This window comes from Siphateles boraxobius, unplaced genomic scaffold (assembly GCF_051911475.1).
Source record: "Siphateles boraxobius isolate OS27281-9 unplaced genomic scaffold, OSU_SipBor_1 6, whole genome shotgun sequence".
In the NCBI taxonomy this organism is placed as follows: domain Eukaryota; kingdom Metazoa; phylum Chordata; class Actinopteri; order Cypriniformes; family Leuciscidae; genus Siphateles; species Siphateles boraxobius.
Window position 1 is genome coordinate 19,830,288 of NW_027509186.1, and position 14,740 is coordinate 19,845,027.

The 14,740-nt window shown below is 37.4% G+C and overlaps 1 protein-coding gene across 1 annotated transcript in view; it reads left to right on the plus strand.

The window, feature by feature from the left end:
• Nucleotides 1-14,740, plus strand: part of LOC143716025 (protocadherin Fat 4) — a 38,413-nt gene that overhangs the window by 8,555 nt on the left and 15,118 nt on the right. The window contains exons 4-14 of the mRNA XM_077208096.1: nucleotides 1,516-2,426; nucleotides 2,547-2,721; nucleotides 3,245-3,425; nucleotides 3,766-4,016; nucleotides 4,127-8,455; nucleotides 8,564-8,665; nucleotides 9,225-9,526; nucleotides 9,636-9,721; nucleotides 9,862-10,035; nucleotides 10,117-10,244; nucleotides 10,341-10,558. Coding sequence (XP_077064211.1) covers nucleotides 1,516-2,426; nucleotides 2,547-2,721; nucleotides 3,245-3,425; nucleotides 3,766-4,016; nucleotides 4,127-8,455; nucleotides 8,564-8,665; nucleotides 9,225-9,526; nucleotides 9,636-9,721; nucleotides 9,862-10,035; nucleotides 10,117-10,244; nucleotides 10,341-10,558 — 6,857 coding nt within the window. The remainder of the gene's footprint in view (nucleotides 1-1,515; nucleotides 2,427-2,546; nucleotides 2,722-3,244; nucleotides 3,426-3,765; nucleotides 4,017-4,126; nucleotides 8,456-8,563; nucleotides 8,666-9,224; nucleotides 9,527-9,635; nucleotides 9,722-9,861; nucleotides 10,036-10,116; nucleotides 10,245-10,340; nucleotides 10,559-14,740) is intronic.

The following is a 14,740-nucleotide window of genomic DNA, read 5'->3' on the forward strand; positions in this document are numbered from 1 at the left end:
AGAACATTTATGTTACAAACTATTTTTATTTAAAACAAATGCTTTTCTTTTGAATTTTCTATTCATCAAAGAATCCTGAAAACTGTGCATTGCGATTTCAATAAAAATACATAATCAACATTGATTATGGTTATTTGAGCATCAAATCAGCATATTAGAATGATTTCTGAAGAATCATGTGACACTGAAGACTGGAGTAATGATGCTGATAATTCAGCTTTGCCATTGCAGGAATAAAGTCCTTTAAAGTAAAAAGTATTTTAAAATGCAATAAAATAGAAAACAGTTATTATAAATTGTAATAATATTTCAGTTTTTTTTTTTAGTGTATTTTGATCAAATAAATGCAGCCTTGGTGAGCATAAGAGACTTCTTTGAAAAACATTAAAAAAATCTTACCTTCTGAACGATTATTGATCATGTGTTCATAAGATTCTTGTTTAAGTCTAGTCTTTGAAAATATTTATTTTTTTCTTTTGGTTTTCTCCTTCATTACCCACATTGAGACATTCAAGCAAAATGAGGATGTATTACAATACTTAAATCTAGTAAATATACAATTAGCACAATGGATGGTACCGTATGGTACCTTTAAGCACAAAACCTCCAGGTTCACAGGTTTGAAAAGCTCCTTGAAATAGCAAACAGGCTACAGTGGTCTCATTAAATCTTACGTCATTTCTCCTTTGTAAGCGTCCTGAGACGATGAATAGGGTCCTCTCTCGGGGATGCTGGCTACTGCTAATAATGGAGAACACCCTGTCTCGGCTTCTCTTATTTCAGGTTCAGGTTTAAGCATATTATGTTTCCACATACAAGTGCACAATGAAATTCACATTTTTGTTCCTTTAAACCCATTTAGGTAGTTGTTCAGGATTAAACACAAGCTTTAACAGCAACAAGAGTGACCAAGATTATTAAGATGTGTTTGAAAATTGTTCTGGAAATCAACAAACTTCATTTGTTCTGGAAAGAGAAAGACATGCTCTTATTGGAGATGTTTCACCAAAACGTCACTTTTGCTATCATCTAACATTCAGTTAATCTTTAAAACATAAATAATTTAATAACGCTGTTAAATATTAAAATGAATACTAATTTTTCATGCTTTACATTAAAGATGTGATGCCGTAATTCACTTGGTAACAATTTAGTTTTGGGTGCAATTCTCACTATTAACTAGTTGCTTATTAGGATGCATATTATGAGGATATTATTGGCTGTTTATTAGTACTTATAAAGCACATATTAATGCCTTATTCTGCATGACCATATTTTACATCCCATAATCCTACCCAATACCTAAACTTAACAACTACCTATGGACAGGGACAGACTTTATATCAAAACAATTGATGATGTCCTATAATTATCTAATATTACTGTTACTTTTTCTTAATTACTTTTGTATGTAAATCTGGTGATTTATTAATATCACCTGCTCAGTCATTGAATCAAAACTATATTTTATGTTGGCTATTGTAATTTAGGATTTCTTTTTCTTGTATCCAACAGGTATAAATGGAGAAGTGTATTTAGTAGTGAAATCTGGAAATCTTGAGAGTAAATTTTCTATAAACCAGCAGGGAGCTCTGTGTCTTCGAGGGGAGTTAGACAGAGAGACAAACGCAATATATAATCTCATTGTCCAGGCCAATGATCTTGCTCTACCCACAGAGGCTCGACTCACAACCTCAGTGCATGTTACCGTCTATCTTCTGGATGTCAATGATAACTCCCCAGTCATCACAACACCCAGTACAGTTCGTTTTCCAGAGAACGCACCTCTTTATTCTGTTGTTACAGTCATACAGGCCATAGATGCTGATGCTGGATCCAATGGTGAAGTTGTTTTCATTTTTGAGAGTGCAGAAGAAGAACCGTTCAGTATAAATAGTTCAACTGGGGTTGTGTACCTGCAGAAGCTATTGGACAGGGAAACCGAGAATGTTATCACAGTCAAATTGAAAGTCAAAGACAAAGGTGCACCTTCGTTGTCCAGTTCAATGAACCTCACAGTGCTCATTGAGGATGTGAATGACCACGATCCAGAGTTCATTCAAAGCTCTTACAACCTTTCAGTATATGAGGATGTGCCTCGTGGAACAAGCCTGCTCAAAGTTAACGCAAGTGATAAAGACATTGGGTTGAACGGGCAGGTGCGATTCTTTGTCTCAGAGAGTGGGTTCATAGTAGACTCTGTTCTAGGCGTTGTCTCAGTGATAGAAAAGATGGACCGTGAGAAGAAGCCTTTCTATAGTTTTTCAGTCCTAGCAGAAGACCAGGGAGATGTTCAAAGGTCTGCCACTGCAACCATCAACGTCACAGTCCTAGACGTTAATGACTGCGTGCCTATTTTTTCATCCGAATCACTTACATTACATGTCTTCGAAAATGGGGAAGACTCTTCTCAGCACACCCACCAGGTACTTAATATAAAATCGAAATAATACACTAACTTCTGGTTTAATTAACTAAATTTTTCGTCTTTACGTTTTAATTTATTGTTCAATGATTAATGAAGATATGAAATATGTATTTTATAGATATATGCCTCTGATGAGGACTTGGGAGTTAACGGTCAGCTGACATATTCTTTAGAATCAGGAAATGATGAAAGTATCTTCTCACTTCATTCCAATGGAACGTTCCAAATCTTAGAAGATCTTGATAGGGAAGTGAAAAGCCATCACATGTTGAAAGTTATTGCGGTTGATTCAGGTAATCATTTGCTTCATTCACCTCAGTGGCTCAAAAGATATAACCACTTATTTGCTTGTTTCTGGGATAGTTTGTTATTCTAGCTAGGGGTGCACAATAATTCTGTGCCATATATTGATTATTAGTTAATTATAGAGATTTGTTTTAATTTATCAGTGTATATTGGATATTTAATTGTGCATGGTTATTTTCCTTGTTTTTATATTTCATGTTCATAATGTTAATCTTTAAAAACGCTAGTAATTCATTAACAGTCAAATGTAGTATTTAGCGAAATTCTTAAAATGAATATCCATTTTTTTATAGTGTACATTCTGATGTTGTGATGCCTATATTCACTAGTAGCATTTAAAACTATTTATTTTATGCAGTTTTATTTTTAATTTAAAAGTATCAGCATGAAAATATTAATTAGTATTAGCCTGAATTTTATCCCTAGCCTGAATCGGTGCATCCTTAATTTATTCTTTACATATTCAGTGTATTATTATTGCACTTTATTTCTTTTGTCTTTCCGTTCTAGGATTCCCATCACTGACAAGCACAGGCACCATGGTTATTGTTGTTGTTGATGTCAATGACAACGTTCCAGTATTTGACAATGACACGTTCAATACTCTCATATTAGAGGATTCTCCTGTTGGAATGGTTTTTTTGAGAATTACAGCTTCAGACTTAGATGAGGGGACAAATGGACAACTAAGGTAATTTTATAAGCACCTTATAATATGGTCATAATATTAGAATTTTTGCTAAAAATCACTTATGTTTTGTCTTATATGAGCAAGTGTTATTTTAGTATTATTTATATACTGTTAGAATGTATTAATATTTTGATTGAGCACTTATTTTTATATTTTGAATTAATTTAAATTTTAGCCTAAGTATTCTTGTAATGCGCTTTTGTCATTTCTTATTATTATTTATTTTGACATAATTCTATAAAGCTTTAATTAATTTTTATTTCAGTTTTAGTACTTCAACTTCAACTTATTTGTAGTATAATATAATTGACTGTAGATATTTAACTTATTTCACTTGCAGATATTCTTTAGAAGGCCTAGATGTTCCTTTTTCCATCAATGAAACATCTGGAGATTTATTTACCATAAGTTCCTTGGACAGAGAGGCAGTGGCTTTGTACAGATTTTTGGTGACTGCTACTGACGGACATCCCACGAAGCCTTTTTCAAGCTCTTCTGCTGTTTCAGTAAAAGTTGAGGATGTGAATGATAACTTTCCGTCCTTTCTTTATGGACCATATGTGGCCAATGTTCCTTTTGGGATAACCAAAGGTGAATGTACACACTATTATAGTGACCCTAATATTTGTATCAAGTGTTCTTAGACAACTGCCTTTAAAAAAAACAACAACAACAACCTGTTTTCATCATGTATTTTACAGGATCAGTTGTTGTAACAGTGATAGCAGAGGATGCAGACACTGGATTGAATGCAAAACTAAATTTTTCTCTACATGGCCAACAGGCCCATCTCTTCTCAATTAACCCTAGCACAGGAACAGTGTTTACTACAGATTCTGTGAAGAGAAGAAATGACATCACAGTTGATGTTCATGTGCAGGATGGAGCAGATATGCCAAAAATGGACATAACAACCTTGACTGTCAGATTCCAGAATGACTCCTACTTTCCTCGAATTGCAGTCCAAGTATATAAAGACGTCCTCTCCGAGGATGCAGCTACTGGGATCCTTGTGGCTACTGTGACTGCAGAAACATGGAGAAACATATCAGTGTCTTTCTATCTGGCCTCTGGAAACTTAGGGGACGTTTTTGAGCTTCACCACAGCACTGGCGAACTGACTGTCAAGGATCCCTTAGATTTTGAAACCAACGTGCATTTTCATCTCATACTTGAAGCCAGGGACTCAGGGATACCGCCATTTTCATCATATGCCGAACTTCATTTGAATGTTGGTGACGTGAATGATAATCCACCAGTGTTCTCACAAAGCATCTACAGATGTGACGTGTATGAGAACTTGGCTTCAAGTAAGGTGTGTAATGTGTTAGCAACCGATGCAGACTCTGGAGTGTTTGCAGAGGTGGAGTACTTCATTTTAGTGGGTAACATCGGAGGCGCATTTAAAATAGACAAAAATCGTGGCAGTCTTTTCACAACAAAGCATTTAGATCGAGAAAAATTGCCATATTATAATCTCACCCTTAAGGCCATTGATAAAGAAAACAACAGTCTGTCGGCCATTGCAGCAGTAATCATTGTAGTTCTCGACACAAATGATCATGCGCCCCGCTTCTCACAGATTTTCATCACAGAGGTTCCTGAGGATGCCCCTGTTGGCTTTTCAGTCATTCAGATAACTGCTACAGATGAAGATGTTGGTTTAAATGCTGTCATTGAATATACAATCATCGGCCATTATAGTGAGTTCCCATTCAGTATTGATAAAACCACTGGGACTTTACTGGTACTGCTTCCTTTGGACAGAGAAGATCAGGATCATTACATACTGAAGGTTAATGCCAACGATTCTGCTTGGAGCATTAGCACAGACATCACCATAGACATTACAGATATCAACGACAATACACCGATCTTCTATCAACCACTTTACTCTGTCACTGTCCCTGAGATGAAGATGCAAGAAGTTTCACTTCTACAAGTTTGTGCTACTGATAGAGATCTTGGTGAGAATGCACATATCCTCTATTTCATCGACCCTCCAAATGAACATGTTTTGGTAAATGTATCAACTGGGGAAATTTCAAACAAACAGCCCATTGTTCTCCGTAAATCTGAATCTGTACATTTTGCATTTACAGTTGTGGCGTCTGACTGCGGCAGTGTTCCTTTGAACAGCTCTAGCATTGTTTCATTGACAATAGTACAATATAATAATTTCCCACCCTCGTTTTTACCCTTCAGGCCTTTGGTACCAGTCCCTTTAACCCTGGTTGTGGGAACAGAAGTGATACAGATATCTGCAGTAGATCAAGATTCTCCTGAAATGAACAACAATGTTGAGTACTTTAATAGTGGTGGCAATGGATCTCTTTATTTTGAGGTAGAACGTAATAGTGGAAAAGTGCTGTTGAATAAAACTTTAGCAAGTAGCCTTAACATCATCCTAACACTTCAAATCACAGTGAAAGATAAAGGCCTCCCTCCTCTTTCTGCACAAACTGAAATCAGTTTTGAAGTCACACAAGAGAACCTGTTCGCACCACATTTTCTTAACAGCAAAGTTGAGTTTTTTGTTCCAGAAGATTTGCCCATTGGTTCAGTTATTGGAAAGATCCAAGGCAAAGATAAAGATTTGGGCATCAATGGTGTTATTTTCTATTCTTTTGATGGTGGGAATGAAAATGGATTGTTTTCCATTGGACACTCGTCAGGATTGATCATGCTTGTTAAAGCGCTTGACTTTGAGGAATCAGAAACTCACCATCTAAACGTCATTGCCAAGGATGTAGGCTGGCATCCTAAGATGGGGCTACTCAATATCACAGTATATGTTACAGATTTAAACGATAACCCTCCGTTATTTACATCTAGAGATTTCATTGCCACTATTTCAGAAAATGCTTTAATTGGTACCTCAGTTTTGCAGGTTTGGGCGAAGGACGCTGACACAGGAATTCACTCTCAAATCAAGTATTCGCTTATCGCTGGAGACATCCATCTCTTTTATTTGGACACTAAAAATGGCACTATCACCACTTCAGAGATATTTGACTATGAGCAAAATCAGCATTTTGAACTTACAGTCAAGGCCACCAACATTGGCTTTCCATATTTGTTTAATGTTGCCCATATACACATCCAGGTCGCTGGCCTCAATGAATTCATCCCTGCTTTTCAAAGACATCTATACAACTTCTCTGTGTCAGAGGCTTTGCCGCCACAAACTGAAATAGGAAGGGTCATCGCCATAGACTATGACCTAGGGCCTGATGGAAAAGTGTTTTATGTACTTGCAGGGCAAAGTAAAAAAGCTAGTTTTGTGGTGGACAAGCATACAGGAATAATATATATCTGCAAAGATTTGAAAAATCGCCTTCAAAATGAAGACATTCTACGAGTGTTGGCAAAAAACAGAGGAGCCATTACTGGATTTAATGTTGATGAGGCATTGATACATCTACACATATTAGATGAAAACGATCCCCCTGAGTTTGATTCAATGCTCTACACCGTATCAGTGCCAGAGGGCATCTCGATTGGGACTTCCATAACTAAAGTCAAAGCGGTGGACCGGGATGTGATCCCAGAGTGGAGCAGGTTCTCTTATAGCATTGAACATGGAAATATCAATAGTTCCTTCATTATAAATCCCGCCAGTGGTGTCATTTTAGTTAACAGTCACCTAGATAGAGAGATGTGGGCCATCTATAACCTGACGGTCATTGCTATTGATGAGGGCTCACCTGCTGTAACCGGAAGCACAAAGGTAGCTATCACCATCACTGATGTCAATGACAATTCTCCCAAACTGTTGAACACAGAAGGGTTTGTGCGAGAAAACCAACCTGCTGGCACTCTCGTCTCTACTTTAGCTGCCACAGATGATGATCTTCCTCCAAATCAAGGTCCTTTCACATTCTGGATGATGCGACCTGCTGAGGGTTTTTCGCTTGCATCTGATGGAGTTCTCCTTACCTCAAGACCTTTTGATCGGGAGCACAACCCTCTTTTTCACATACATATTGTGGTTCAAGATGCTGGTAAGCCGCCTATGTCCTCCACCACTTTGTTTAATATTAAAGTTCTTGATGAAAATGACAATGCACCACTTCAGAGAAACATCAATATATTGGTGAAATATTATGGAAGTTCTTTCCCAGGAGGACTAATCGGAAATGTGAGACCGACCGATCAGGACGAACTGGATGTGTTCAATTGTACAATCAGAAACGGGCCACTTAGGATGTTTAGTTTCCCATTTGGGATGTGTAATTTGTGGTCCTCCCCATACCAAGGAGAGGCAACATATAATATTTCTGTTGAAGCGAGTGACCAGCTCCACCCTTCAGTCAACAACAGCATCTACGTCAATTACAAAGGCTTTACCAACGTCTCTCTGGACAACTGTGTGTTGTTCTACGTCTCTATATCTACTCTTGAGGAGTTTCTGTCTTTGAAGTATTTAAAATTTGTCAAAGCATTGGATAGCCTCTTTAACCTACAAGCATCCAAAACGCATGTATTTGGAATGAAGTTGCAAGGAGATAAAATGCTGCTTTTGGCTGCAGTGAAAAGCTACAATGGTCAGTATCTAACTGGAGAGGCGGCAAGCGGAATATCAAACATGCATAAAAAGTTACTGGAAGTGCAAAGCAATGTGACTATATCCCAGATAACCAGCGACCCCTGCATGCTCCGTCCCTGCCATAATGGTGCCACCTGCAACAAAAACATTCACATCAGTCAGGAAGTTGCTGTGTTGGAAAGCTCTAGTCTTATATTTGTTTCTCCCTATTTTGTGGAGATCTTCAACTGCTCTTGTCCAACAGGCTTTACAGGTGATGCATGTGAACTAGACTTTGATGAATGCACCAAGGAACCTTGTGAAAATGGGGGAAACTGCTATAACAATCCAGGAACTTATTTTTGTCAGTGCAAAGAGGGGTTCTCAGGACCGCACTGCAATACAGTTGATAATGAATGTCAAACGGTAATATGTTTAAATGGAGGAACGTGTTGGAACAGACAGGGAGGGTTCATATGTGATTGCAGCCCAGGGTATGAAGGTATGGTCATATAACTTGCACTGAATCAGTTTTTTTTGTGTGTGTGTTTGGTCTATCTAATTTTAATTGATTTGTTGTACATGAATTAACCACTTATTTTTGTTGCAGGAAGACTTTGCGATCGTATTGTTGACAACTGTGCCTCCTCCCCTTGTGTGTTTGGCAACTGCTTCAGTTTTTTAACTGGTTATTCTTGCCAGTGTCCATTTGGTAAGAGGAAATGAATGTATCTGTATATTATGATTACATATCTGACCTCATTTTGTGATATGCTCATAGGCACATATTTGAAACTTTTATTATCTTTTAGTTTATAATATTAATATTATTTTACTAATATTATTTATAGTTAATAAATTTAATAATATTATTTATAGTTAAATTCAATTACTTTATTATTTAATAGTATTTATTATATTAACAATACTAAATTTTATACTATAATTATTTTATTGTAAAATGATTAATGTATTATTACTAAATTCAATGTATTATATTACTTTACATGTTAAAGAGTAATACAATGTATTGTTTGATTAGATTCAATGTATTAATTTTTATATTAATGTTAAATATTAGATTCTTAATTATCAAAATAATATTGTATTATTAAACTAAATACAGTATTTGTTGTATATTATTTTATATGATTAATACATTCTATTGTTATTAATACAATATATAAATTGTATTAAATATTATATTATTTTTTATGATTAAAGTATGAATAATGTATTTATTCATCATTTAATTATTTATTTATTTTTAGGTGTGAGCGGAATCAATTGTGAAGAACACAGTTATGGCTTTCAGGAACTTTCTTTTATAGAATTTCCTCCATTGGATCCACAATATAACTTCATTTATCTGGAATTTGCGACTGTGCAGCAAAACGCGTTGCTTTTGTACAACCATGGTGACCCATCAACTTCAGACTTCATGGCCCTTGAAATTGTGAGTGGAAGGCTGTGGCTGTCTTATGATCTTGGATCTGGGGTGATAAGATTGGAAACAAGAAAGATAGTGGCTGATGGAAGTTTTCACAACATCACCGCAAGAAGAACTGGAAATGTAAGTGATTCATATACATGGTTATTTTCAAACTTAGCAATCAATCAAGCCGTTTTCGTGAAACATTTGTCAGATATTCTGCAAGTATACTTTCCTTTGTGTCTCTCAGGTAGCCTCTCTAGAAATAGACAACTGCTCTGCCAATGAACCGCAAGGGTTTTGCTTATCACAGAATGGTGGCACTGGAACCCAAAGGTATAGGATTATACTTAATCTTGCTATTTTGTCCAAGATTAAACATACTAGTACACATAATAATTTCAAGGTTATCTTCATGCTTATGATTCACCATTTTACATCATCTTATTACCTGTTTGTTTATCATATTTACACAGGACTCTGGAAGTGAGCTCAAATAACATGACGTTTGGTGGCGTAAAGTCCATTGATGTCATTTTGCAAAGGCAAATCAGGACTCACGACTTTGTTGGCTGTATGAGAAATGTGCAAGTGAACAACATTGGTCCAGATTCCTTAAAATATCTGGCATCCCAGAATGTTCTTGATCGGTCAGTTTCAAAAGAAACTTTGTAACTGTAAAAGTTCTATTAAAAATACCATGTTTAAGTTTATTTATTTTTAATTATCAGATGTCTGCGAGCAAATATTCCTCCCTGCGAAACCGCAGAGTGTTTGAATGAAGGAGTTTGTCAAGACCGATGGTCACACCACCACTGCCAGTGTAGAGACCATTTCACAGGACCCAACTGTGCCATGAGTAATTTCCTCCATACATATCTGTTGTTTGTCTGTTTTTTTCTGTGATAGTTCAAAGTTTAAAGCCTTAAAGTGAATGTAATTCGCTTTTTGATAGATATGGCTGAGCAGCATGTATTGTTTCTCAACGGAGAGGCATACATTGAGTTTGACGTCAATGAAAGCTACAGAAGAAATCAGCTTCTACAAGCCATTCTGGATGGGAAGGAAGGAGACTCTCAGGGGTTTGACAGTGTTGAGATCAAGATACGGACTGCCAGAAGAAATGCTGTTTTGCTTGTGTGCTGGTGTCAAACAGCACATATAAAACTTAAGGTGAGCTCTGAAAGATTTTTTAGGGAATGTTCAATACAAGTAGCTGATAGCGTTTGCAGCTAATGTTGATAGCCACAAAAAAGTCTTTCAACTGTTTCTCTTTTATTTAAAAAAAAGTATCATGGTTACAATGAGGCACTTACAATGGAAGTAAAGAGACGTTCGGAGGTTTTAAAAGCAGAAATGTGAAGATTATCAATCAAATTATTTATAAAGCACAAATAAAAACAACAGTGGTGGACCATTGAGTTGAACAATATTTAAAGGAAAACTAAAAGACATAAAACAATATAACAATAAGACACAAACACACAATTAGACAAACCTCATTTGACTTACCGATTATAAGCCTTCTCGAAGAGATAGGTTTTTAATTTTGCTTTAAAATGTGATTCTGATGATATTGTTCTAGAGAGCTGTAGGCTGTTCCACAGTTTAGGACCGGCTATGGCAAAAGCACAGTCTCCCCTTTTCTTCCCCCAAGATCTAGGGACCAGTAAGCTTATAATTTATAAAAGCACAGCACTAATAATAAATCTTTTAAATCTTTATTAATTACCTTTTTTACAATCATTTTAGTTACATTGTAAAATTGGATATAATTTAGGCAAGACAAGTCTATTTATATAGCACATTCATAATATAATCATAATTAAATAAAAATGATTAAAAAATTTAAACATACCTTGAAAATTAAACAGGTTAATACTTTTTATTTTTATTTTATTTTTAGACGTCCTTTAAAATGTTAGTTTTCGTTATTTTTCACTTGAAGACAGTTTTACTTTAGTTAAGTTTTTTCTTTTTTTCTGTAGTGTTTTTTTAAATGCATAATAAATAAAATTAAGTAAAAAAATGTATTTTAAAACAGGTTAGTAAGAGATTTTTGTTGTTATTCTTACTCAAAACATTAAGGATTGGCCTCGTTCAGTTCCATTGTAAGTGCCATTGCAATTTATAAAGATAAGGAGGGACTACTTTTTGTGCGTGGTAATCTATATTATGCCACATTCTGTTGAGTTTAACTGTTCAACTTTTATTGATCCTTAATTATACATTTTAATATAAATTATTATTGCTGTTTCTTCTTTGTTACATTTGTTTTTAACAGTAAACACAACACTTGAATCCGCTATATCTGAACTATACAGAGGGGGGAAATAATTATTTGATCCCCTGCTGATTTGATCCCCTGCTGATTTTGTAAGTACGCCCACTTACAAAGAAATGAAGGGTCTATAATTTTTATGGTAGGTTTATTTCAACAGATAGAGACAGAATATCAACCAAAAAATCCAGAACCAAACACGTTATAAATTGATTTGCATTTCAGTGAGTGAAATAAGTATTTGATCCCCAAGCAAAACATGCCTTAGTACTCGTGGAGAAACCTTTGTTGGCAAGCACAGAGGTAAGACGTTTCTTGTAGTTGGTCAACAGGTTTGCACACATCTCAGGAGGGATTTTGGTCCACTCCTCTTTACAGATAATCTCTAAATCCTTAAGGTTTCTTGACTGTCGCTTGGCAACTCAAAGTTTCGGATCCCTCCACAGATTTTCAGTAGGATTAAAGGACAATTCCAGCCAAAAATGAACCTAGGGCTAAATAATACATGGGTACCGAGTCGACCATTCTATGAGATGCTTTTTCATGATAATCGAATGTACCCAGTTTTAATGTTATTTTTAGTTTAACCACAGATTAGCTTATAACGCTAGTGTATGGGGCATCGAATAAGTACGAATAAAAATCACTGGTTAATGCCACTAACAAGGCGCAAAATAGCCCCACACTAACACAGTAGCATAATTAGGGTCTCTACCTGCAAACCGTGCTGGTCAGCTCACGTAGCACGACGTTCGTGGTTCTTATTCTTCTTATTAAACTGTCTCTACACTTACAAAGTTCTCAATGCTTCGGTTTGCAGGTAGAGACCCTAATTATGCTTCCATGTTAATTATGCATTCGATTATCATGAAAACGCATCCCATAGAATGGTCGACTCGGTACCCATGTGTTATTTAGCCCAAGGTTAATTTTTGGCCGGAATATTCCTTTTAGGTTTGGCGACTGGCTAGGCCACTCCAGGACCTTAATGTGCTTTTTCTTGAGCCACTCCTTTGTTCCCTGGGTGGTATGTTTTGGGTCATTGTCATGCTGGAAGACCCATCCACGACCCATCTTCAGTTTTCTGGCTGAAGGAAGGAGGTTCTCGTCCAAGATTTGACAGTACATTGTCATGATTAATGAAGCGGAAGCAAAAGTGCAAGTAACTCGTTTTATTGTGGTAGAATAAATGAACAATCTCAAGTTTGTTTGGTGACAAACAGAGGAGATTGATCAGCTGGTCGCTTATCAAGTGGAACGAGCCGTCACGCCCACAATCACATACGCCCACACACATAGCAACAACTACACGAGACAAGAAGGAACCAATGAATCTACGAACCGTGACAGTACCCCCTCTCCTAGGAACGCCTCCCGGCGTTCCCAGACTCCCTTACCTGTCGATTGTAATCATCGATAAGAGAGTGATCCAAAATGTCTCTAGCAGGAACCCAACTTCTCTCCTCCGTACCGTAACCTTCCCAGTCCACCAAATACTGGAATCCGCGTCCCCTCCATCTCGAGTCCAGAATACGATTAACCGAATATGAGGGTTCCCCTTCTACGAGTCGCGGCGGTGGGGGAACCGGGACTGGCGGATTAATATGAGAACGAAACATGGGTTTTATTTTGGACACATGAAAGGCGTGATGTATCCTCCTGTACACTGGAGGGAGGTTGAGGCGGACTGCCACCGGACTAATGATCTTGGTGACAGTGAACGGGCCGATAAATTTGGGAGCAAGTTTATTAGAGACGGATCGGAGAGGAATGTTCTTGGTAGAAAGCCACACTTTTTGACCAACGACGTATGCGGGAGGCCTAGACCGGTGGCAATCGGCTTTGGCCTTGGTGCGTGCTCCCACTTGGAGTAGAGTCTCACGGGCTCTAGTCCAAGTCTGATGACACCTCTGGACGAAGGCGTGGGCGGAGGGGACCGCGACTTCGGATTCCAGGCTAGGAAAAACAGGTGGCTGGTAACCTACACTACACTCAAACGGAGACAGGCCCGTAGATGACACTGGTACTGTATTGTGGGTGTAAAAACTGCTAACCACTCTTTTATATTTTCTGGTTTGGATTAATTGAACGGCTACAGATTGTCCGGTTAGAACAGTATGTCTCACACCAGGGGGTTCTTGTAGATGCTTTATTGTGCGAAGGTCAGGCATGTGACCATGTATGTGGTTCTGTAACAAACAATATACAGAATATGAATAAACTTAATTACAAATCACCGATCTACAACAGTACTACAATACTGGTATAAATATAATCAACATGCATTTATAACTCTGTATCAACGATGATTCTAACACTGTATGTCTAATTCACGTAGTGCTAACAGCGAAGCGTCTAACACGCCGATAGACATGCCCATACATGTTCCCCGAGACCCAATCACAGTCCACACAACATACGAATATATCGAACACTATACTGATAACAATATGGGAGGCTAACTTGCTATTTAAGTGACAATACAAAGTGTAAACATAACCAACAATATGAACACTGAAATAAAATGCTTCGACAGCGATCTTCAATCTCCTTCACGGATGTATTATGCGATAAATATGCAAATGTACTTACTATTAGCTGCACGCACACACATAATCTTTAAATCCTTGAACGACAGCCCTTCGATCGAACTTAACTGTTACTTTCCTTTTCTCCACCTTTGAAATTCGTTCCTTGATCTGAAAGGATTTCGAAGGGTTTGCCTCGCCGAGCAATGAAGCGACGAAGGGCCATAAGGAATGAATCACTGTCAAGTCTTGCGAGAAGATCAATATGCACTGCACGGACGGTCATACACTTGAAAATGATCCCCCAACGTTTCTCATTTCTGCGTCCCACCTTTATGAGATAAGGGCCGAAGCAATCTATCCCAGTCGAATAGAAAACTGGCTGGTGAATTCTCAACCTTGCCGGTGGGAGGTCAGCCATTCTTGGGGGTTGCGGTTTAGCCCGCCATTTTTGGCATTCAGCGCATTGGCGCTGATGATGTCTGACTGCTGCTCGTCCTTTTAATACCCAGTATTTCCTCCTGAGCTCCGCAAACACCCTCTCTG